Here is a 23,814-nt window from a genome sequence, read left to right on the forward strand (position 1 = left end):
CAAACCAAAGGGAACTCTTAATGTAGGAGAAAAAACCATGGCAAGATAGCATTTCCAATTTTAATTCTTTAACATTATCCACAGGAATGGCATGATTCCTTTTACCCCAAATTAATTTATCTATCCATCTGTCCATCTTTCCATCCATCCATCCATCCACCCACCCACCCACCCACCCACCTGCCCACCCACACATCAAAGAAAACAGTATACAATATAAATTACTGAAATCCAATTAATATAATTAACTATTCTAAAACCCATTCTAAAAACTATGGAACATTAAAAATCATTCATTCATATTTGAACTACAAGTATAACTCATACTCGTCGTCCAGAGGCTCGGGTCTAGTGACACCAAGCCTGGCAGCATAGATAGGTTTTTAGGTTCTTATGGAAGGCGAGGAGGGTGGGGGACAGTACAAATCTCTGGGAGGAGCTGATTCCAGAGGGCCGGAGCCCCTGCAAAGAAGGCTCTTCCCCTAGGCCCCGCCAAATAGCATTATCTAATTCACGGAAGCTGGAGAAGGCTGACTCTGTGGATGGAGGTGACATCTAATTTCACAGCTTCTGACAAACATTCCCAATTTTATGATCCAGACCCAAACCAAAGTCTGCGGAGAGGGGCGGCATACAAATCTAAATAAACTAAACTAAACTAAACTAAAATAGATCTAGAAAATCAAGTGTTTATATTTGTTATTTTAATTAAAGGAGGCTTTCTGTTAAATGTTAGCAAAAGCCTAACATGATGCTAGTCACACAGCTGTTTTTCTTTCTTTAAGAAGAAGTAAAGATAGAGGCTGTAAGCTAGATTGGAGCCATTGATTTAACCTTTTGCAACCCCAATTACTTCAAAAATGAGGTCCTCTCATAAATAGAAACTGCAAATGTGGAATGGGGATACATAGCTCCAGTTTCAATTATTTCACGTTCCTTTTTCTTATGTGCTATCATTCCAATCTGCTCTTTTTCCTAGCTACTTTATTTAAAGAAGTGCCATAAGGGTCAAATACAAAATGAAACACTTACCAGTTATTGAGCTTGAGTGTTAGAAAAAGTATTTTGGAAATAATTTGTATAGATCATATAACATGTTTACCAAACTTCCTTAAAAATAAAGTTATTATTTAAGTTGAGAACTTTCAAAATCAATTATTTCTCCAGATATCATCTGGAGAAAGGAGTAAGTAGGAAAGGAAAGGTTCATTTAAATGCTACAGGGAAAAATATGAAATTTAAGAATTGAACAACAATGCTACATTACAAAGTTAAATAAACTCAAATATCATTATTACTTTTTATTGAAAAGTCTTTATAATAAAAAAAACTAGAAATAGTTTAATGTAACAACTAATTATTGGGGAAAATAAAGTCAGTAAAATAAAATAACATACATACTTAAAAGCTTTGCACAACGGTATGACTTAATTATATTAAGATATTTGGCCACCTGGTACATGAGAATAAAGTCAGAATCCCTTAAAAATTAATAAACATAAAATTCATCTGAATGACCACAGATTTAGAGATTAATTGGGAAGAAAAAAGCCAAATATTGCATATAATATACATTGCAAAATAAGATAGGGTTAAAAAGATTTTGGACTGTAAATCTCAGAAAGAAAGATAGTTGAAAAGATTTAGTGTGCAGTAGACAGGTGTCTATTTAAGAAAAGTAAGAACTATTGAATCTACCCATAAAAACCCCTCTGAAATGCAGATTGGCTCTTTTAAAAAATCGATAAATAAATAAAAAGAGTAAAACAAATGTTAAAGATATTCAAAGTACCGCATATGAAAGCTAAAAATATCTATAAGTATTTACATGTATTTTGTCTCACCTGCAGCATCTATTTTATACAGGAAGTCATGGGTAGGTGAATATGATATGTGAACTTAATTCCAAATATAAATCTTAAACTGAGGATCTAAAATTAATTGTGTTTAAAGGATTTAAGCTATGATCTTTTGTATACTCACCAGGGTGACAATAGCACATTCGGCAGTTAGCTGAGCAGCACTGAACAATGTCCGAACAAAGCGATAAATCTGCTTTTGTTCAGGTTGATGTTTGTCATAATCTGGTGGCACTTCGGATTTCTGGGGAAATAATATTATTTTTAAAAAATGAGAATATGTTATACATAATTTGGAAAGAAGTGGCAGACGTAAAGGGGGGAGAAGTAGCAGAACCCATATTGTAAATTCCAAATTTTTGTTATTGTCCTTATGTAAGTGAGCTTTACCGAAAGGGGGTGGAGATTTTCATCAAAAATATCTAGGAGCATTGTTCCATCTACGTCCCTAGAAGTCAGGAAAGAAAAGAAGAGAATCAATGGTAATGTTACTGAACAAAAAGAAATGGAGAGAAGCACTTTTCAAAGTCCTACAAAAATAGCTGATCTAGAACACTATCCCATCCTATGGCATGTAAAAAGAAGCCATATCAATGGGATCTCTCATCCTGCTAAGGGAGTAAGGACTATATTGAAAAGTAGACTTTCTATATTTGTCCAAGGAAAACTATTGGGGGTATGTCATGCTGTAAAATAATGAATCAGTCCTCACTCATATACCAAGATATTTAATCTTGAGGGACATTTGCAACAACAAAAATATACTGTAGATAAGAGTTAAGCTCTCCAGATGTTACAGCCAGGCAAGCAAGGGAATATGGAACTTACTTAAGCTCACTCTACAACAGAATATAAGAAAGAGTGAAATCTCTTTATTCCAAAAATGAAAGTTGTTTTGAAATTTTAAAATAAAATTTATAAGAGCAATCCTCAGTGGAACGCATGAGTGAGTCTCAAGGACACCAGACTGACTGGACATGGGCAAAACAGTAGTGTTTTTTTAAATAAATTAGTATATACCTTTTTCTGGAATCCAAAGCCATTTTCAACCGAATCCTATGACCCTATAGCAGCTTGGACCTATCACTGCATGCATCATTTTCCTTTACTTACTTATTGTCTCCCCTACCAAACTAGGGGATGGGAAGGATGGAGGATAGGGACAAGAAGGCACTTTAAAGAATAATTTATCGTTTAAACTTTCTGCCATCCATTGCTTTCATTAGATGCCAATGTAAGTAGATATGCTAAAATATAATTATTGGGTCAGAGAGTTGCCAGACGGCAGCGTTTTGTTCCATCCCACACAATAATTGCTTAGCAGCAGCGGTTGCCTTTATAAACAGCTGGTGAGCTTTGCTCAATGGGCAATTACTGCTGATGATCGCAGGAAAAAAAAATGCTGGGTAAATTAGACTTTTAGTTGACCCTAGATGGATATCTCTTACATGGCTAGATGGCTACTGATTAGGGAGTGTTACAATACTTCCAAGGTAACAGTAGAGGGCACATGTACATCATTCTGGGACAAAAATAATCAGATTCAGAAAATGTCTGCTTGTTTTTTGTGAAAATACTAGAACTTCTTTGTTGACAAATGTATCTTTTTCTTTTATCTACGCTGAGAGCATATGCACCAAGACAAATTCCTTGTGTGTCCAATCACACTTGGCCAATAAAGAATTCTATCTATTTATCTACCTACTCATGTCCAGTTTTTCTCCCGAGTTCTCAAAATTAGGGTCACAGCACTGTTCTTTAGGTGGTATTTTGTACCCTACATAACACGATAAATGGGGGCAGAAGAATCTTGAAAGGACAGGAAGACTATAGGGAGCGTAAGTGTATCTTCTGTCCACATTCCATGGATGCAAGTTCAGTAACATTTATGTTTGCAGAGGTACAACTGTTGGTCAAAACTTCCATTTAGAACAGTGGTTCTCAACCTTTCTAATGCCGCGACCCCTTAATACAGTTCCTCCTGTTGTGGTGACCCCCAATCATAAGTCTAGCGCCAATTCTCCCAACAGAGCTTTAAGCTGATTGGCAGGAAGGTCAGAGGGACACCTCCACTGTAAACACCTGATTGGTCGAATTGTAAAAATATGTTCCAAGGCGCCAGAGTAGAAGCATTAGTTCCTAACATCATGGGAAATTTGTCTTTCCCCATGGTCTTAGGTGACCCCTGTGAAACGGTCGTTTGACCCACAAAGGGGTCCCGGACCCCCAGGTTGAGAACCACTGATTTAGAAGATGGGCTTCTGATGAATTTAAAAAATGTCCCCCTTTGAAATGAGAACAGTGATGAAGGCCATATAATTTCATAGCAGAAGGACGGAAGCTGCTTGAAGAACTAAAGGATATTAAGTGTCTTATATTTTCCCACGCCTGCCAGTTATATCTGCAGTTGACTAGGAGCATCAATGTGTCTTCAAACAATACCTGTGCTGCACATTAGGCTCCACAATCCACCTGATACTTTTTTAACAAATTAAATGGATCGTTATAATCTAAGATTTCGGTTGAAAAAGTGGTCTTCTGACTAAGACCAACAAAACAATAGAAACAGGAAATCTTCCAGCAGGATCCATCCTAATGCATTAGAAGTGCATTTCTTTTTTTGCTCAGTTTGGTGACTCTGTCCACCAATGCCACAATTAATTACCAGGGGGAAAATAGCAAAGGGAATAAAATAAAATGGCATATCTAATTAAAAGCAGCTTTGCAGGATTGTATGTGCAAGTGTCAATATTCCAAATCTGATCACAGGTATTTAAACATTGGAGAGATCTATGCATCTTTAGACAGGGGGGAGTTGCTACTTACCACCGCTATCAGTGCGATGCATGCACAGCTTTGGTTGCCGGCCTGCACACATGCGCATCACGCAGAGATTTTGCTTCTGTGCATGCACAAGACGCAAAATTTTTCATGCATGTGACATTTCAGCAATATTTTGCTCTTGTGTATATATAGCAGCAGAAAATTGCCGAAATCTCTCTCGCATGTGCATCCCGTCACAAGATTTTTCTTCCTGCGTATGCGCAGAAGCAAAATCTCACCGGGAGGTACACGGACGCACACCAGAGACCTGCACACGGAGCTCCATTTTTGCTAACAGTGCACAGTGTGGTGCGTACCATGTAGCAACCCGATACTGTCTGAAAACTTACTACACAAATGGCAATATGTGAATAATGCTCAAAAGTAGTGAACTAATGCGATGAAGATGACCAGACGAAGGACACTAGCCAGATGATGGACCAAGACCAAAAGATGACATGGCTCCCCAAATCAACAGAGATAGTGGAAACTTCACACTGGATTTCAAGCATCTTGCAGTGTGTGCCTCTCCATTCTTCCGCCATATGCTGAGTCCTTGGTTTCCAAATGAGATGCAAAACTTTCCACAGTTTGTATTGATTTGGGGAGCCATATCATATGCTGGTGTTCGTCCACTGTGCTTCATTAAGTCCAGGGTCAATGCACTTCATGCTTCCTTCCAGAGTCGAGCTTTATGAGGATGCTGGAAAGAATTGGCACTTGCCCACATTGTCAAAAGCACCAAAACCTGGTTCAATGACAGTGGGATTGCTGTGCTTGATTGGCCAGCAAACTCGCCTGACCTGAACTCCATAGAGATTCTATGGGGCATTGCCAAGAGAAAGATGAGATACACGAGACCGAACAATGCCGAAGAGCTGAAGGCAGCTATTGAAGCACCTAGCAGTGCTACAGGCTGATAGCTTCCAAGCCACACATCATTGAGGCAGTAATTGATGCAAAAGGGGCCAAACCAAGAACTGAGTATATACGTATGCTGAGGTCCGATATTATTCTATGTACAATCCTTGGATGTTATCTAATTTTCTGCGATTGTGGATTTGGTGTTTTCATGAGCTGTACGCCATAATCATCACAATTATGACAAATCATGGCTTGAATTATCTTGTCTTGCATGTAATGAGTCTCTCTCATATATTACACTTCACCTTTTAAGTTGCATTACTGAAATAAATGAACTTTTGCATGATATTATAATTTTTTGAGTTTCACCTCTCTGTGTGTGTATGTGTGTGTGTGTATACACACACAGAGAGAGATACATTCGCACACACATGCACAAACATATACATACTTCAAGGTCTTCAGCCATTATCTCATTAGAACAGGTTTTTTGTAGCTTATTTTGAGATTATGGAACTAAATGGACACGATCCATTATGTGAATGTTTCCTCATCACTTACTATCACTGGTCACCCTTTGTGTGTGAAAACTATGTACTGTTTAATAATGATAATGATAATAATGATGATGATAATAATAATAATAATAATTTATTAGATTTCTTTGCCACCCCTTTCCGAGGACTCGGAGTGGCTCGTGCTGATTACAACCTATTCAAGGCTACACATGAAATAGCATCGAATATTGATATAAAGTGTTCCTGCTTTGCAAACTTTCTTATAAGGTAGTGATTTTTTTTTAAAAAAAGGAAAAAACAATGAATTAGTATTGGAATGTTTTTCCAATTCAAACTTACCTGTTTTTGATGTGGTAGTATATTGCAAGAGCTACGCTGTAAAAGAAAATGCAATGTTAGATTGAATATATTGCATCTTAACATTAGGTTTTAAAACTAAGTCATAAAGAGGCTATTCAACCATTTTTTTAAATCAAAAGGGAGAATGTAGATCAATAAAAGCAACAAAATAGAATAAGTTGTAGCAAACTGCACTGAGCGCATCAACTATACAAACCAAGATCAATTTATTGCCTGAAAACAAGAATAGCTACCTAGCCATTTCTATTAAAATGGGTACATAAATGTGATTAAATAAAAAAATTGTTTTAAATGGAAATTTCCTTCCTTGATCCCAAGACTGGATTAATAATTGCACCTTAATTTTGATAATATTACAAGATACAGCAACACAGCATGAGGAATAAGAAAGTTAGGTACAGATAGTCCTCAACTTATGATCACAATCGACACCCCTCCCCATTTATGTTGCTAAGTGAGACATTTGTTAAGTGAGTTTTGCCCCATTTTATGACTTTTCTTGCCACAGTTGTTAAGTGAACCGCTGCATTGTTACATTAGTAACACAGTTGTTAAGTGAATCTGGCTTTCCCATTGACTTTTATCGTCAGACGGTTCATATAACTCTCGGACACTGCAACTGTCATAAATATGAGACAGTTGTCGAGTATCCCAACCAGTAGTAAGTTCTAAGTCCCATCACTACCAGTTCACGTGTGTGCTTGTTTGTGATGCTTCTGTGCATGCGCTGAAGCATCCTGGGTAGGTGGGCGGAGCCTCCCGCCGTTGCTACTACCAATTCACAGAACCAGGCCAAACCAGGAGCAACCCACCATTGATCCCAACTGTAAATCACGTGACAATGGAGATGTGTTCATAAGTATAAAAAATGGTCAAAAGTCACTTTTTTTCAGTGTCATTATTACTTTGAACAGTCATTAAATAAATTGTTGTAAGTTGAGGATAACCTGTAGCTAACTTTATGAACTGTTGCGCTGATAAAGTAGGCAGGGCTCAGGCTATTATCATACTATTTATAAAAATGTAGGCCAATTATGTCTATAAAAGAAAGTTAAAAAGGAAGAATTCAAAGGACAGATGGATATTAAAAGCACAAAAAATGTAAGAATTTTTAAGGAGCATATTTGGCAAAACAGTTGCCACAATTAGCTGCAGCTCTGCAACTTAAATGCAGTTGAATAGATTATAAAAACAGAGTAAGTTTCAAGGATGCAAAAAGGACCCCAAAATGGAAACAAGAAATGAAACAAAGTGAAGCAACAATAGGTTGTTTGAAGAAAACTAAACAATTTCAGGAGAGAAGGAGAAATGACAAAACAGCTAGTTCTAAAAGTGGAGAAGCTCTAAAAATAAAGGAATAAATAGATATAGGTACAAATTCTGAATTGGATGAAAACACAAGGCAACATGAAATAAGGGACTTTGTTGGATAAAGGTCTATTGACTGTCAGAACAGTGAGAATGGCAATTTTAGTACAGTTACAGAGATACCAAGCAAGATTTAAGACAAATTATACATCTACATAAATAGTTGAAGACTGACAACTTTAATAAGCAAAGGGATTTCATTGTGTCTATTTGCTGACAACACCTAATCAATTATTCAGTATCTACATTTTTTTTCGATTTATAATTTCCAACTAATAAATAACGATAATGTTGTGATTCCGTCTGAGGCCCCTCAGGGAACGGCTGATCCTCTGCCGGCTTCCTGCTCAGAGGGGGAGGATGAGGAACAGGAGGTTCAGGCAGACGGGGAGGAGGAATCTCAGGCTGAGGGAGAGGGAGGACAGCCAGAGTCCCCCGAGGGGGAGCTCTCCCCAGCAAGCAGCCTGGATTCCTTAGATGAAAATGCACAAGCAATCATAGATCTCCGGCAGAGAAGAGCAACACAACGAAGGGGACAATTAGCCAGGTACTTTCAGCACTAAAGAGGCAACAGCTGGGTTTGGGTGTGGTGCTCTCTGGAAAGGCTGAAAAGGCAGACCCACCCTTCCTGGCTTGTGGAGTATTATCTTTGGGAGTCCTGGGACCTGGCTGTGATCTTTGGCGTCTTGGAATTCTGGTTTGTGACTTTGAATACTGAAACCTTGGGGGGAAAAGGTGTGGGTCTTATTCTCTACAGTGGTGGGTGTGCCAGCAAGAAGTCTGCTGTATTGTCTGGCCATCAGGACTCTGCTGTGGTCTCATAGCCTGCCTGTTGGGAAGAACAGGTTTTTCTCTGTGTTTATTTTTCAAACTATAAAGTGCTTTTGCTTTTACCAGCGTGTCTGGCTGCTTTTTCCAGTTGGTGTTGAAGTCTGGGGGCACCCAGACAGAACAGATAAAAGATTTTTTTTCCTCAGATGAGTCTTACAAAATAATCATAATTCTATGATATATAAATTATGGCAATAGAATATTCCAGTTATATTATAATTTGTCTTTCATTGGGTTTCAAAAAACCATTGGCAGAAATATCTGAAAATTCATGCCATTTTTTAAAAAAGCAATATGTTTAAAATTTGGTTGCTAGGAAAGCTGTGAGACATAACTGTGCAAAATAAAAAAAATAGAGAGAATGTTAATCTGATTTTGCGGCTTTTGGCTTGAAATTTATTTGCATTCAGAAAAAGATTAAAACTTTGGGCCAATTATCAAAGCTTTGACTGCTGTTGGTGATATTGCTGCCACACACAAGCACAACTGAAAACGATGGGAACTATTCCTTGGTGGTTCATCTGTATCTATCAAGACAGTCATAATAACCTTCAGCACTGCAGTAAAGAAAGAAACGGTTATCAAAACAACCAGGCAGTTCAAAAAAATATCTCAGCAATTGAAAATGTAAAAAAAGAAGAAGAAAAGACCAAAAATATGCTTCAGAAGAAACTCATAAGTAAATCTTAGATTAATCCAAGGACACAAAAATTGTTTTGGAATTGTTAATTAAAAACAAAACTATATTTGCAGCTGTGGCAGTCACAAACAGGAAGGAAGGCAAGAAGAAAATATGTCTGAACTCATTTAACAGACATCCAAATGCTGTCTTCTTATGAAAATTGCCAATTTTAAAATTACATATTTTAAAACTTCAACTGCAACCTTACCAAAATAGGCAAAATTTCAAGAAGAGAACTTCTCTAATATAAGTGTAAGGATGTGTAGCAACATATTTAGGCCCTCTATATCCTTACATACATTTTAAACTGAAGGAGAAGTGAGAAAAAATGTATTTTCCCCCAAGTCTCAATCCTAATTATTCCACTCATTTCCAGTACATGAAATCTGTAGATATAACCAAGAGTATTTCTGCAACTATTTACAAGTAACTTTAACAATGCTAATTGGGACTAGAATGTACGTTATTAAGCAATGTGGTTACAAAGCATGGTATCATGTGACCGTATCACTAAGTGACGGAACGCTTAGCAATCCGCACTTTGGTCCTTAAATGAATCCCACTCAGTCATTAGGTGAAGATCTCACCCAATCCAAGCCATTCCTGGTTTGGTTTGTCCTAGCTCCAAGCTTTGGTAAGGTAAGGAAATACCTCCTTTTCAATTCCTCCATTTAATTACGTCCCTGCCATCTCTACCCTAGTATCATCGTGGACCACATTCAATTCAAGATTATGGATAAAAGGATGAATTCGATTAATGAAACTGATTTGCAACAGCTGATGGGGCGATGGGACAAGGTAAGACGATATATGGCGAGTAGGATCCGAGACCAAGCTATAAGAAACAAGTTGGAATCACTCTATAATATGTAAAGAAATATTTCACTCTTGGGTTTAAATGATTTATACAAGAAATACCCCCAACTGGTGGTGGGGTATGATTGATTGTCTGGTGGTGGGATCACTGAGCACATATTATATGTTATATGTTATGTGTGTGTTTTATATTATAAAAATCAATAAAAATATTAATAAAAAAGTACCCTAGTATCATCACCTGACCCCCAAAACTTTACCCTTAGATTGACTTCTCCCAATTCCTAAGAGGTCAGTAAGGGGGGTACATAATTGCAACAGGGTGCCTTCCCTCCCATGTCCTAATGTTTCTCTTTTACTAGTATCATGTATATAAATATTATATCTTTGTATACCACCAATACGTACTTGACAAAATTAATAAAATAAATAAATAAATAAAATAAACTTCTGTCATCATGCACTCTGCTGCCCTCCATTTGGGGGGGCCATCTGACCGTTATAATCCTCTTCCCTCCACTGTTGACAATGTCTCTGGCCTTTCAGAAGGCAACTGCTGGTCATGTCAGACCTTTCAGAAGCCATGTCTATCTTTGTCTAAGGCAGACGGAGACGTTATTCAGTTTAAAGTAGCCAAAAAGGCAGAAAGGGAAGTCATGAAGAAGAGTTGAAGTGCCCATGTGGCTGTAAACATAGGTGGACTGCCAAGTACCCAAATTTTGATTATGTGACTCTGGACATGACTCAACGGTCATAACTCCATGGACTCTGTCGTAAGTACTACTCATTTGCCATTGTCCTAACTTCACAGAGGTACACCCAGATTATTTCAACTTTACGCGAGCTGCGTTGGTTACCAGTCGGTCTCCGGATGCGATTCAAGGTGTTAGTTTATCACCTTTAAAACCCTAAATGGCTCAGGGCCAGACTTTTTACGGGACTGCCTCCTAACTCCTACCTCCCAGCGACCAATAAGGGCCCACAGGGTTGGTCTTCTCCAGGTCCCGTCCAACAAACAATGCCTGGTGGCAGGGCCCTGGGGAAGAGCCTTCTCTGTGGCAGCCCCCACCCTTTGGAATCAACTGCCTGCAGAGATCCATACCATGCCCACCCTACCAGTCTTCCAGAAAGCCCTGAAGACCTGACTTTTCCGGCGGGCCTGGGATTAGGAATGACTGAGGGTTTATATGGCTATATTAATTGCTGTTTCTTATTTTTATACTGTTTTAGAAATTGTGATTATTGTTAGCTGCCCAGAGTCCTGTTGAAATGGGGCAGCCAATCAATCAATAAATGCAATCAATATTAGGTGTTCCATTTTCTAGAATGCTACTGCTAGAAACAATATTCAGAAACAGTGCAAAGCTCTCTCTCTTTCTCTCTTTCTTTCTCTCTCTCTCTCTCTCTGTCTTTCTGTCTCTGTCTCTCTCTGTGTAATTTTTTTTTTGGCAATGAAATGTTGCCATACCTACCATTTAATTGTATACTTGAGGTTGGGCTGACTAACTGTACTGTCATCCAGAAAAATAGTAGAACAGGAACTGTATTTCCTTCTCAATTGACCAGGAGGATGCTAGGGGAAAAAAGAAAGTATATAGATATAGATAAAACAGAACCAGTCACATAATGCCATCGTCATTTCTTCCTAGAAAAAAAATAGTTCAATAAATAGCTTCTCTCGGTCTCTAGCAGATGCCTGGATACATTCAAGTCAACATAAATAACCTGGCAAAAATCAAGAGCGAATTGCACAGTAGTTACACTTTCTTTGCTCTTTGTTCAGATCAAAAGATTATTTGCAATATTATCAGTCTATTCTTCAAAGTGAAGTAGTTGGATGGTGCACCTACATATGAAGGAAACATAATGTACATTCTTACATAATGGAGGATTCTTAATGGACGATGAAACAGAAAATATACTGTAGGCTTATATTTGGCTAATGAGAATCTGGAATTAATGCTTTTTAGTTTTAGAGCACAACACAGGCTTCTGCCATCAGATAAAAGAAAGGGAGGTAGAAAGCATTATATTTTTCCCCCATCAACCTGATGCTAGCTTAATAGTGTTCATATTTGTATATCCTATATTCAGAAGGTTAAAAATATGTCATTGCATAGAAATATTCTGAACAACATTTTGATTTGCCTTTTAAAAAAAAAACTTTTTGGCCCTCTTACTTAAACTATAGCAGGGATGTCAAAATCGTGGCCAATGGGCCAGATGCATCACGTTCAGGCCACGCCCATCCCAGCTATGTGAAGGGGAAAAACATCACCATACCTCACATGATGGTGACGCCGCTAAGTTTGACACCTGCGAGCTACAGTGACAAAAGACAGAAACAGTGAGAGACATTATGACTTAAGCTCACAAATGCTAGTGTAACTTAGCATGTTGTGTGTGAGTCATTGTTGTCTACGAACTATAGCTTAATGACTTACAAAGTTGTGCAATTTGAACCAATTATGGCTTATCCTATAAGGTAGGGATGTCAAACTTGCCGCCTCACGTTGTCATCACGTGACATATCGTGACGTTGGGACATATCGTGACGTCCCCCCTGCTATAAGGCATGTTTAAGTCAATTTTAATGACATGTGCCATTTTAATCTTACATGAAATTAATCTTATATGAAATTAATCTTAATCTTATATGAAATTAAGTAAGTAATCTACAACTTGCAACAGTTCATTTAATAACTACAGTATTCAAAGTTATAGCACTCTGAAAAAGTGAAAAAGTGACTTATGACCATTGCAGTTAAAAGGGTCACATGATCAAAATTTGACTGCTTAGCAATTGACTCACATTTATGACAGATATAGGGTCCTGGGGTTATGTGATCACATTTTACGACCAAACAAAGTCAATGGATAATCCAGATTCGCCAAACAACTGGGCTACTAACTTAATAACTTCAATGATTCACTTAACAAATGTGGGAAGAAAAGTCAAAATTCAATATATTTCTTGCTTAGCAACATGAATTTTGGGCTCAATTATGGCCGTAGATGAACTATCCATACAGTCATACAATAGTATGAAAAGATTACATTTTCCCACTAATAAAGATGAAAATTTCCCTATGTGTTATTTATGGACATATCTCAAAGATATTCCTCCTCCAACAACAACAACAATAATAATAATAATAATAATAATAATAATAATAACAACAACAACAGTAACAACAATAAATTGTTGTTGCTGTTGTTGTTGTTGTTGTTGTTATTATTATTATTATTATTATTATTATTTATTAGATTTGTTTGCCGCCCCTCTCTGAAGACTCGGGGCAGCTCACAACACAATAGCAATACAATATAGATACAAATCTTCTGTTAAAAAACTGAAAAAACTAATTTAAAAATACATTATAAAAACTTATCTACTACACAGTCATACACACTCAGTCCAACTAAATAAAAAGCATAATAAACATAATAAGGTCAGCAAAAAGGGGGGGGGAGATTAATCTGACCACAGATTTCATCAAAATAATAGTAACCGTAATAAAACACACAAAAGTTGAGACCATATGCAGCTCATCTTAGTTGAGCCAATATTCGATTCAGATAGTCAACATTCTAGATCAGTGATGGGGAACTTCTTTGGTATGCATGCCAAAAGGGTGTGTGAATGCTTTCTGATATGGCTCCATATGCCACCTGAGGCACAGGTGCCATAGCTTCACTATCACAGTTCTAGATAGTTAAGTGCTTTCCCTATTCATTTTGAGCCAATGTTAAAATAGCCTCATAAATATGGTCCTATATGGTATAGAGCAGTGATTTTCAACCTTTTTTGAGCCGCGGCACATTTTTTACATTTACAAAACCATGGGGCACATTGGGTGGGTGGGGCAGCTAAAAAATATTGGACAAAAAAATTCTCTCTCTTCCTCCCTTTTGCTCTATTTCTCTCTCCCTCTTTCTCTCCCTTCCTTTTTTCTCTCTCTCCATCCCTCTCTTTCTCTCTTCCTTCTTTCCTCTTTTTTGCTCTCTTTCTCTCTCCCTCCCTACCCCCTCTATGTCTTTCTCTCTCCCACCTTCCCTCCCTCTCTCTCTCTCTCTCTCTTGCTTTCTTTCTTTCTCTCTCTTTCTTTCTCTTTCTTTCTTTCTCTCTGTTTCTTGCTTTCTCTCTCTTGCTTGCTTTCTCTCTTGTTTTCTTTCTCTCTTGCTTGCTTTCTCTTTCTCTTTCCTTTCTCTGAGCTTCGCGGCACACCTGACCATGTCTTGCGGCACACTAGTGTGCCACGGCACACTGGTTGAAAAACACTGGTATAGAGTAATCAGCACGTAGCTGGACTAGCACTGGAAAAATCCAGATTCTTGTCTACTCTCTTCCAGGGAAATTCACTGGGAATTTCCCTTTTGCTTAATCTATCTCACGGATTTTTTGTGGTGGGGATAAATAAAAGGAGATTCTTTAAGCTCTTGGAGAAAAGAGGCGAACTAATTGAATAAAAGACACCGTATTTTGTATAAGATGCACCTTTTTCCTCTCTAAAATAGGCTGAAAATTCAGGTACGCTTATACTCTGAATGTAGCTTTTTTCGAAGCTTTTTTCCCACAGCTCTAACTAGGTGTTAATGATCTCCCCAGCTCTTACCTTGCAGGTTCTTTCATTGTTATGCTCTGCAAAGAATGTTTTCCAAGCCCTAAGTCTTTGCAGGTTTTTTTTTATTGCTCTAACCAGCCCTAACCAGGTGCTAACAACGTTCCCAGCTCTTACCTGCTTGCAAGCTCTTTCCTTGTTACTCTCTGTCAAGAATGTTTTCCAAACCCTGTCTTTGTAGGTTTTTTGATTGCTCTACTTGCTCTGAATATTTCTTTCCAGTCCTAACCAGGTGCTAACAATGTTCCCAGTTCTTACCGGCTTGCAAGCGCTTTCATTGTTACCCTTTGTGAAGAATGTTTTCCAAGCCCTAAATCTTTGCTGGGTTTTTTTTTTATTGCTCTAACTTGCTCCAAATGTTTCTTTCCAACCCTAACCAGGTGCTAACGATGTCCCCAGCTCTTACCCACTTACAAGCTCTTTCATGGTTACTTTCTATGAATAAGGTTATTTTAAAGCCTTGACCAGGGGATAAAATACCAGATGAATATCTGGTAAACAGATTATTTTCCCTATTTTCCTCCCCCCAAAACTAAGGTATGTCTTATACTCCAATGGGTATTTTCCGCTATACTCAGATATACTCCAAAAAATACGGTAAATAATAATCATGTAATAATCAGTCTCTTATCCTAATATAAAAGCACTTGAAATCTTCTGATATCTAAACAGTAACACTCAGTCAATCAGCGGTGAGGAAATGTAGCGGAATATAGTAGATTTCTATGAGTTGAGTTACACTCCTCCTGCCAGCTAGGCATAGGATTTCGATCTCAATCAACTGCAGGTTCTTGCCAAAAGTTATGACCAACTTCATAAGATTTAATATAGAAACAATTAATCTAATCTCAATGTTAGAAGATAGTACAATACCTAATCTCACCCCAAAACCATATAAAAAGAACTAATGAAAAGTTGCTTTTCATTCGGTCTCGTAAATAAGGTTTCATGGGAGAGAGAAAAGACAAGTAGCTTCCTCAATTTTCTGTCTGTAATTATCAGATCCTGGCTGATAAAGATTTAGAATAGGGGTGTCAAAATTGCATTGTCATGTGACGTATTGTCACGTGACAATGCAAGTATCCCTTTGCTAAATCGGGCGTTGGTGTGACCAGAACGTGAGTTGACATCCCTGATTTAGAAGATGGTTATGGATACGCCGTCCTGAAGACACATTGTTCAAAGACCTAGTTGTCTAGAGAAGGCTCTGTGCTTTAGAAAGATGATAGGAAAGAGAAGAATAGGAATAGCAGCAATTCGATACAGATTTGATGGCATATAATCCTTCCATCAATCAGCAAGAATTGGGTATGTCTAGTTAAATGAAAAGAAGGGGTAGGGGTGATGTGACAACAGTCTTCCAATATCTAAGGGTCTGCCACAAAGAAGAGGGGTCAAGCACTTGATGGTAGAACAAGAAACAATGGGTGGAACCTAAACAAGGAGAGAAGTAACTTAGAACTAAGGAGAAATTTCCTGACAGAACAATTTAACAAAATGAAATACAATGGTGACAAAAGTAAAAAGTTCTACATTTAGGCAAGAAAAACAAAATGCACAGGTACAGTATATGTGGTACATTGTTCAACAGTAGTAAGTGTGAGAGGGACCTTGGACCCCTAATGGATAACCATTTAAATATGAGCCAGCAGTGTGCAGCAGATGCCAAAAAAGCCAACACAGTTCTAGGCTGTATTAACAGAGGGATAGAATAAAGATAACGTGAATACCACTTTACAAGGCCTTGATAAGGCCACACTTGAAAAACTGCATTCAGTTTTGGCCACCATGATGCAAAAAGAATGTTGAGACTCTAGAAAGAGTGCAGAGAAGAGCAACAAAGATTATTGGGGACTAGTGGCTAAAACATATGAAGAACAGTTGCAGGAACTGGGCATGGTTAGTTTAATGAAAAGAAGGACTAGGGAAGACATGATAGCAGTACTGTATTCCAACATCTCAGGGTTGCCACAAAGAAGAGGGAGTCAACCTATTCTCCAAAGCACCTGAGGGTAGAACAAGAAGCAATGGGTGGAAACTAAACAAGGAGAGAAGTAACTTAGAATTAAGGAGAAATTTCCCAACAGTTAGAACAATTAATTAGTGGAATAGCTTGCCTCCAGAAGTTCTGAATGATCCAACACTGGAAGTTTTCAAGATGATATTGGACAACAATTTGTCTGAAGTAGTGTATGGTTTACTGCCTAAGCAGGGGGTTGGACTAGAAGACCTCCAAGGTCCCTTCCTACTTTGTTGTTATTATTATTATAGGATAGAACAAGAAGCAATGGATGGAAACTAATCAAAGATAGAACTAACTTAGAACTAAGGAGAAAATTTCTGACAGAACAATTAATCAATGGAATGATAGAAGTTGTGGGTGCTCCAACCCTGGTGGTTGTTAAGCAGAGATTGGACAACTATTTGTCTGAAATGGCATAGGGTTTCCTGTTTGATCAGGGGTTGTACTAGAACAGTGATTTTCAACCTTTTTTGAGCTGCGGCACATTTTTTACATTTACAAAATCCTGGGGCACACCACCAACCAAGACAGTACACATTATACATATTATCCCCCCCTTGTGCGTGTGTGTATACATACTCTTGAACCATTTCCAAAAACAGGTGAGGGCTGGGGGTTTTTTCTCTCTTATTCTTTGGGTGCTTTTAATCATATGCTTTAAATCAAGAGTCACTTCTCTCTTTTGTTTCTCTCTCTTTTCTCTCATTCTCTGCCTCAATCATTTTTTCATTTCTCTTTTTTCTCCCCTTTTTTCTCCCCTTTTTTCTCTCATTTCTCTCTCTCCCTCTCCTCTCTCTCTCTTTCTCTCTCTCTCTCTTGCTTTCTTTCTCTCTCTCTCTCTCTCTTGCTTTCTCTCTCACACACACACTCTCTCTCTAGCTTTTTTTCTCTCTCTTTATCTCTTGCTTTCTTTCTCTCTTTCTCTATCCCCCCTCTTTCTTGCTTTCTCTCTCTCTCTTTCTTTTTCTCTCTCTCTTTCTTTCTCTCTTTCTTTCTCTCTCTCACTCTCTTTCTCTCGCTCTTTCTTTCTTTTTCTCTTTTTCTCTCTCTTTCTCTCTCCCCTCTTGCGGCACACCTGACCATGCTCCACGGCACACTAGTGTGCCGCAGCACACTGGTTGAAAAACACTGGACTAGAAGACCTCCAAGGTCCCTTCCAACTCTTGTTATTTTGTTCTGTTCACACAGCTGCAAATCCCAATGGGGCTTTTTCCAAAAACGAAACTGGATGTCCTTGGGTTTTTTTCCTTTGCTTCTCATTCAAAAAACTTCTTCAGTTCTCTTGGATGAGAAGCAAAATATTTTCAAAGGAAACCTCCCTAAGAAAATCCAGTTGTCTTTTGGAAGAAGCACCTTCGGGACTACCATGACCTGGATGATTGAGGATCTCCATAGATACCCAGCTGCAAGTTCTTTTGTTATCAGTGGGAAAAAAAAACTGCTTCTGACTGGATTTCAGGAAGTCTCCTAGAAAAAACGCAGTCTCTTTGGGAGGATAAATTCATTTCACATGGGAAATAGTTCATCTGCTAAAATGCTGGTAACCTCTTCCCTTTGATCTCAATAAATCTTGCTTAAAAATGTGAGCACGTTACTTGAAAAGAGTATGGTTAAAATAAGCTGCCAAACGACCTACAGCTGTGAATTAGTCAAAATTTGGGAAATAGAATCAAAGGAATGGGAAACGATTTTTTTGTGGTCTACAGAAGGAATGTTCTATTTGCCTTAAAATAGTACTTTCTCCTCCCAAACTTTATATTTTAACAGAGTTTAGGAGACATTGGTTTAAAGTAAAGTTAAGGCCTGTAAAAAAATATATTTTAAAAAAATAATAACATAGTATTTCATCACTTGCAAAATAGGATTCCTCCCCGTCAAATACATCTAAAGGGTTCCAAAATTTGAGCACCTGTTATGCTTTTTACATTCTTTTTAAAGGTAAGTTGCATTTGAAAGAACAAGAAAAAGCAGGATTTGAATAGTAATAGCAGAACCAACTTCCTTTGTCTGCAACAGATTGCTGAAAGGCATGCATCATCTGGGGCTCTTAAGCCATGAGTGGTAGCCCTTGACTGTGTAGAAAGGGAGTGGATACTTTTGTGTTATTTTCAGCTGAAACTAAAGTACTTCACTGTAAACCTTAACACAAGCTTAATACTAACAACCCTAAAATCCCAAAATAATACAGATTCTCTCCATGTACGTGGACTCTGCCTCATTCATTTTGTATCATGTCCTGTGGATTGCAGTCCTCATTTTCTGGAAGATGGTTACTTGTAACTCCTATACCGTCAATCCTGCCTAAACTTTGATGGAAATTATGGATATTAAATTGACCACAATTTGATTTGATTTCTATCCTGCCCTTTTCTATTGTAGCAGGCTGAAGTCTCGTATGTAGCACGCCCCCTAGCGGTTTTCCTTGGAATAGCAACCTGGCAAGTCACTTAAAGAGAGAGAGTGACACCCCCCCCCCCCCAAATCATCTAGACGTTTTCAACGGCTGAAGTTAGACTTTAACCTGGCTCTCCCAATTCTGATCCAAAAACTGAGAAAGGACAGGGAAATAATAGAAGGAAATAATATAAGAAGAGAATCATGCAGTGCTTATTTAAAATCAATTTATTTCAGACACCAAATCCCTGCATTTTATTACCTTGATCACTTTGGCCAGCTGTTATGTGTTATTGAAGTTCAATGGTGTCAGCAAAACAAATCTCCCTATTAAATTTTCCTGAGATTGTTTTGGAGATAACCACGCAAGCCATTAATTTGGGAGGTTAACATGCAAGAGCTCCATATTAGAAAAGGATTGAGAATGATTATCTGCCATGGCAACACTCAGGGCCAACCCAAGATGATCCAAAATTCAAGATTTCATTACCTTGACTAGGAGCACACTGACCGTTGGCCAGCTGTTGTGTGCTATTGAAACTCAACGGTTTCAGCAAAACAAATCTTCCTATCCGATTTTCCCGAGATAATTTTGAGGGTGATCACGCAAAAGCCGCTAATTTCAACCCTGAAACCATCTCGGAAGGTTTTCGGGGCTGCCAGCAAGGCTGGTTGGAGCTTTGGGAATTGGAGGGGGTGAGTAGGGATGGTTCAGAATTTATAGCCCAAATAAAATTCTTTCGCCTGGGAACCAAGGACGTCCTCACCAGGTGCTGGAGAGGAATGGACTGAAACCAACTGGAGTTGAGAGCAAGGGTGAAATTCAATTACCTTCCCTACTGGCTTGCAAATGTGCATACGCCATGTGCGCACTCACTTCGCTCACACGTGCCCTCGTCTGCGCATGTACAAAGCATTCTTTATATGCACAGATGCTGTAGATTGTCGCAAAAAAGGGACGTCATGATGTCCGCGTGAGTGGAAGGGGCTTCACGTAGTTGGCCCTACCGTATCACACGAGCCGGATAGAGCCAGCTGAATTTCATCCCTGGTTCGGACTGTGACATGGTTGGCCCATGTGATGGACATGTGGCCTGGGGAGGTGGGGGCAGAGGGAAGAACTTTGATTTTTAATTTGGGAGGGGAAAACATTGGGACCTTCCAAGTCAGGTTTTAACCATATGTAGCAATATGACTGGTCTAATAAATTTGGATTTTGAGGAGCACTTTGGCCTCTGAGTTTTGATTCCATTGGATCTGTTACTTAAAATCCTGACATTTAATTTGTAATAGCAAACAATCCCAAAGAAGAAGGATCAAGAATGGTTAGCTGTCGTGGGAATGAAGGCTTTACTCAGGGCCATCCCAAGGAGGTTCAAACTTCAGGATATCGTTACCTTGACCATGCGGCATAACCAGCTTTGACCAGCTGTTGTCTATTGAAGTTCAATAGTGTCAGCCAAACAAATCTCCCTATCCGGTTTTCCTGAGATTGTTTTTGGAATGATGAATCATGCAAGCTAATATTTTGGAAGTCAGTATTCAACATTTCCATATTAGGAGAAGATCATAAACGGTTTGCTGCAGTGGCAATGGAGGTCTTCCTGAGGCCAACCCAGGAAAATCCAAATCTCAGGATTTCATTAATTTGGCCAAGTGGGGGAAACCAGCTTTGGCCAGCTGTTGTCTACTATTGAAGTTCAACAGTGTCAGCAAAACAAATCTCCCTATCCGGTTTTTCCGAGATTGTTTTGGGGTTGATGTTAGCTTCACATAAGTTAATTATTTTGCAAGGTCTATTATGCTTCTTTTCTATATTAGGAGAGGATCAGGAATGGTTAGCGCCATGGAAATGAAGGCCATACTCAAGGCCAACCCAAGAAAATCTACTGACTGTAGAAAGGGAAAGACTCAATGTCTTAGCTGGAGAGATCTTTGGGATTGACACAATCCTGTTACTATGCTGGGATTTTAATTGCTATTTGGAATATATGGTTTTCAGTTATGGCAGGGTGTCCAGGGGGAAAGCATTTTGAAATTCCCTGATATTTTCCTAACATTTCCCTGTAACTTGCGATCTAGTTAAGGCGCGGTCATAGAAGACATCATACCAAACGGCAAAGCCGTGGAGAAATATTGGTAACTGAGAAAGTAAGTTGTTGCCACAGTTATGCTCATTTTTGCTTGACTCTGCCAGGCAGCACAATCCAGGGGGGGATGGGGGATTACATGATCCCCCCCCCCGACTTTTAAACATTTTAATACAGTTTGTTTTTCTTCCCTGATTTATTCCACTTTTTTTTCACAAATTCCCTGATATTTCCCGAAAAATCAATTTCCCTGATAATTCTCTGATTTTCCTGTTTTCCAGGTTTGCTGGACACCCTGTTATGGGCACCATAGATCCTGAATATTCTGATGCTATATATGGACCAATAATTATATGAATAATGTATATAACATTGATAATGTTATAACATGGATAATGTAAAAAAGCAATTTTATAATGATAAAAATAACATTAAATTTAAAATCACTTTGGAAGGAACAAGCTTTGTTCACTAGTTGCATATGAAGTCTTACATATAATTTAGTTCATTTTATTCAAAGTCTACATAATGAAGGTTCGGAGATCAACATGTTTTATTATATAACTTAAACATGCTACTTAGCTAAAACATTTTTTCCACTTACATGGTTTATGTAGAGACTCTTCCGTTTTTCTCTCACTGTAAAAACACAAAATGTATGAAAGTTATATAATCCGAGGTCCATTAATTTTTGTACCATCTATTGTTTAAAAAAAGTTATGACCTTTGTAAAAATGGAAAACCAAAGAATCATTTTCAAACTTTATGTTCATATTCACTCTTACAGAATGAATACACAATCGGGATGTATACATTTTTAAAAAAAGTTAAATTAACATCCTGCTTTATAAAGGAAATGATTCTAATTTCATGATTCAGTTATTTTATTGAAACATTCAAGGACAAAAACATTTTGATGCACTGAAATAGCACAAAAGCAGGAATCATTTTTTAAAAATATTTTTAAAATGCTTAAAATATTTATAGTATATATCAGTGGTGGATTCTAAATTAGTTCGTCACCGGTTTGTGCGTGCGCAGAAACGTCCTGGGAGGGTGGGTGGAGCCCCCTTGTGTTGCCGCTACCGGTTCTAAGAACTGATCCGAACTGGGAGCAACCCACCACTGGTATACAGTATATAGAACTTCATTTTGATTTTATATGTTTCCCTTCAGCCTAATTTAAAACATTTCCTCTAGGACTTGATCTTGATTTTAAACAACATTGTCTTATTTCAGGTACAAAATTTAAGCATCCAAACTTTTTAGATTTATTTATTTATTGGATTTGTATGCCGCCCCTCTCCGGGGAAGCGCACAACATATATAAAAACATAGTAATACATCTAATCCAATTAATATAATTAAAAACCCTAAAAAAATTTAAAACATTCATAATCATTCATTCCACAGATGCAGGGCTTTTGATATCAAAATCAAAGCATAAATTCCATCCATGTTACTTTAGGCATTCAGCTACAACAATATTTCATTCCTTCATGATTTTGGTCTTTCTACTGATTGGTAGTTTTGAATGCTGCCAGGGCATTCAATGGCTAATGGAAGAGGTGTAACATTACCTATTTTCTGAGTTTTTGCATATGCATGAGTTTCCTTTGCACCAAAATCTTCAGACAGATGTTACTTCTCATTGCTCACAATCTACACTGCCTTTAGAAAACTAACAAGCTGTCCTTTCCTGAAAGTTTGGGTAGAATATCTTCGGGACCGCCTCCTGCCGCACGAATCCCAGCGACCGGTTAGGTCCCACAGAGTTGGCCTTCTTCGGGTCCCGTCGACTAAACAATGTCGTCTGGCGGGACCCAAGGGAAGAGCCTTCTCTGTGGGGGCCCCGACCCTCTGGAACCAGCTCCCCCCTGAGATTAGGATTGCCCCCACCCTCCCTGCCTTTCGTAAACTCCTTAAGACCCACCTTTGCCATCAGGCATGGGGGAACTAAAACATCTCCCCCTTGCCCATGTTGTTTTGCCATTTGATTGATTGACTGTGTGCCTGTTTTTTGTTTTTAATATATATTGGGATTGTTTTATGAAATTACTAATTTTAAATTGTAATTAGATTGGTGGGCATTGGATTTGTTATTATGTACTGTTTTTATTGTTGTTGTGAGCCGCCCCGAGTTTGCGGAGAGGGGCGGCATATAAATCCAATAAATCTAATCTAATCTAGTACCTCTACATGTGACCAAGTTACAGTGTTGTATGTTTCAGTTGTATATTGAAGAAGCATCCAAACCTGAATTCAAACAAGAATAATTCTGGGAGTTAAGACTTCCAAGATAAGGAAATATTTCTATTTTTTGTGGAGTTGAACTCCCCCAAATTCAAGTTTTGCAGCTGAAGAACTTCCTATCTTTGATATTGACCCTGGATAGCCATATAGCATCTGTGGCAATGTTTCAGCATGTGATAAATCAAAAGCATTCCTATGTGAAAGTGTTTTAATGTACAGTATTATAAAATAGTGATCCTAAGGATAATTCAGCCCCCTTATCATAGTGCAGTTCTTTTTAACACAATCCTGAAATCTGGTTTACAGTGAAG

General features: G+C 38.3%; 1 protein-coding gene across 2 annotated transcripts in view; it reads right to left on the reverse strand.

The window, feature by feature from the left end:
• The window catches only part of CCNY (cyclin Y), a 148,153-nt gene that overhangs the window by 12,898 nt on the left and 111,441 nt on the right, over nt 1–23,814 (reverse strand). For both annotated transcript variants that reach the window (XM_070730076.1, XM_070730075.1), the window contains 5 exons: nt 21,855–21,889; nt 11,594–11,694; nt 6,404–6,439; nt 2,250–2,307; nt 1,984–2,103 (listed from right to left, as the gene is read on the reverse strand). In XM_070730076.1, the coding sequence (XP_070586177.1) occupies nt 1,984–2,103; nt 2,250–2,307; nt 6,404–6,439; nt 11,594–11,694; nt 21,855–21,889 (350 nt within the window). The remainder of the gene's footprint in view (nt 1–1,983; nt 2,104–2,249; nt 2,308–6,403; nt 6,440–11,593; nt 11,695–21,854; nt 21,890–23,814) is intronic.

This window comes from Erythrolamprus reginae, chromosome Z (assembly GCF_031021105.1).
Source record: "Erythrolamprus reginae isolate rEryReg1 chromosome Z, rEryReg1.hap1, whole genome shotgun sequence".
NCBI classification, from domain to species: Eukaryota; Metazoa; Chordata; class Lepidosauria; order Squamata; family Dipsadidae; genus Erythrolamprus; species Erythrolamprus reginae.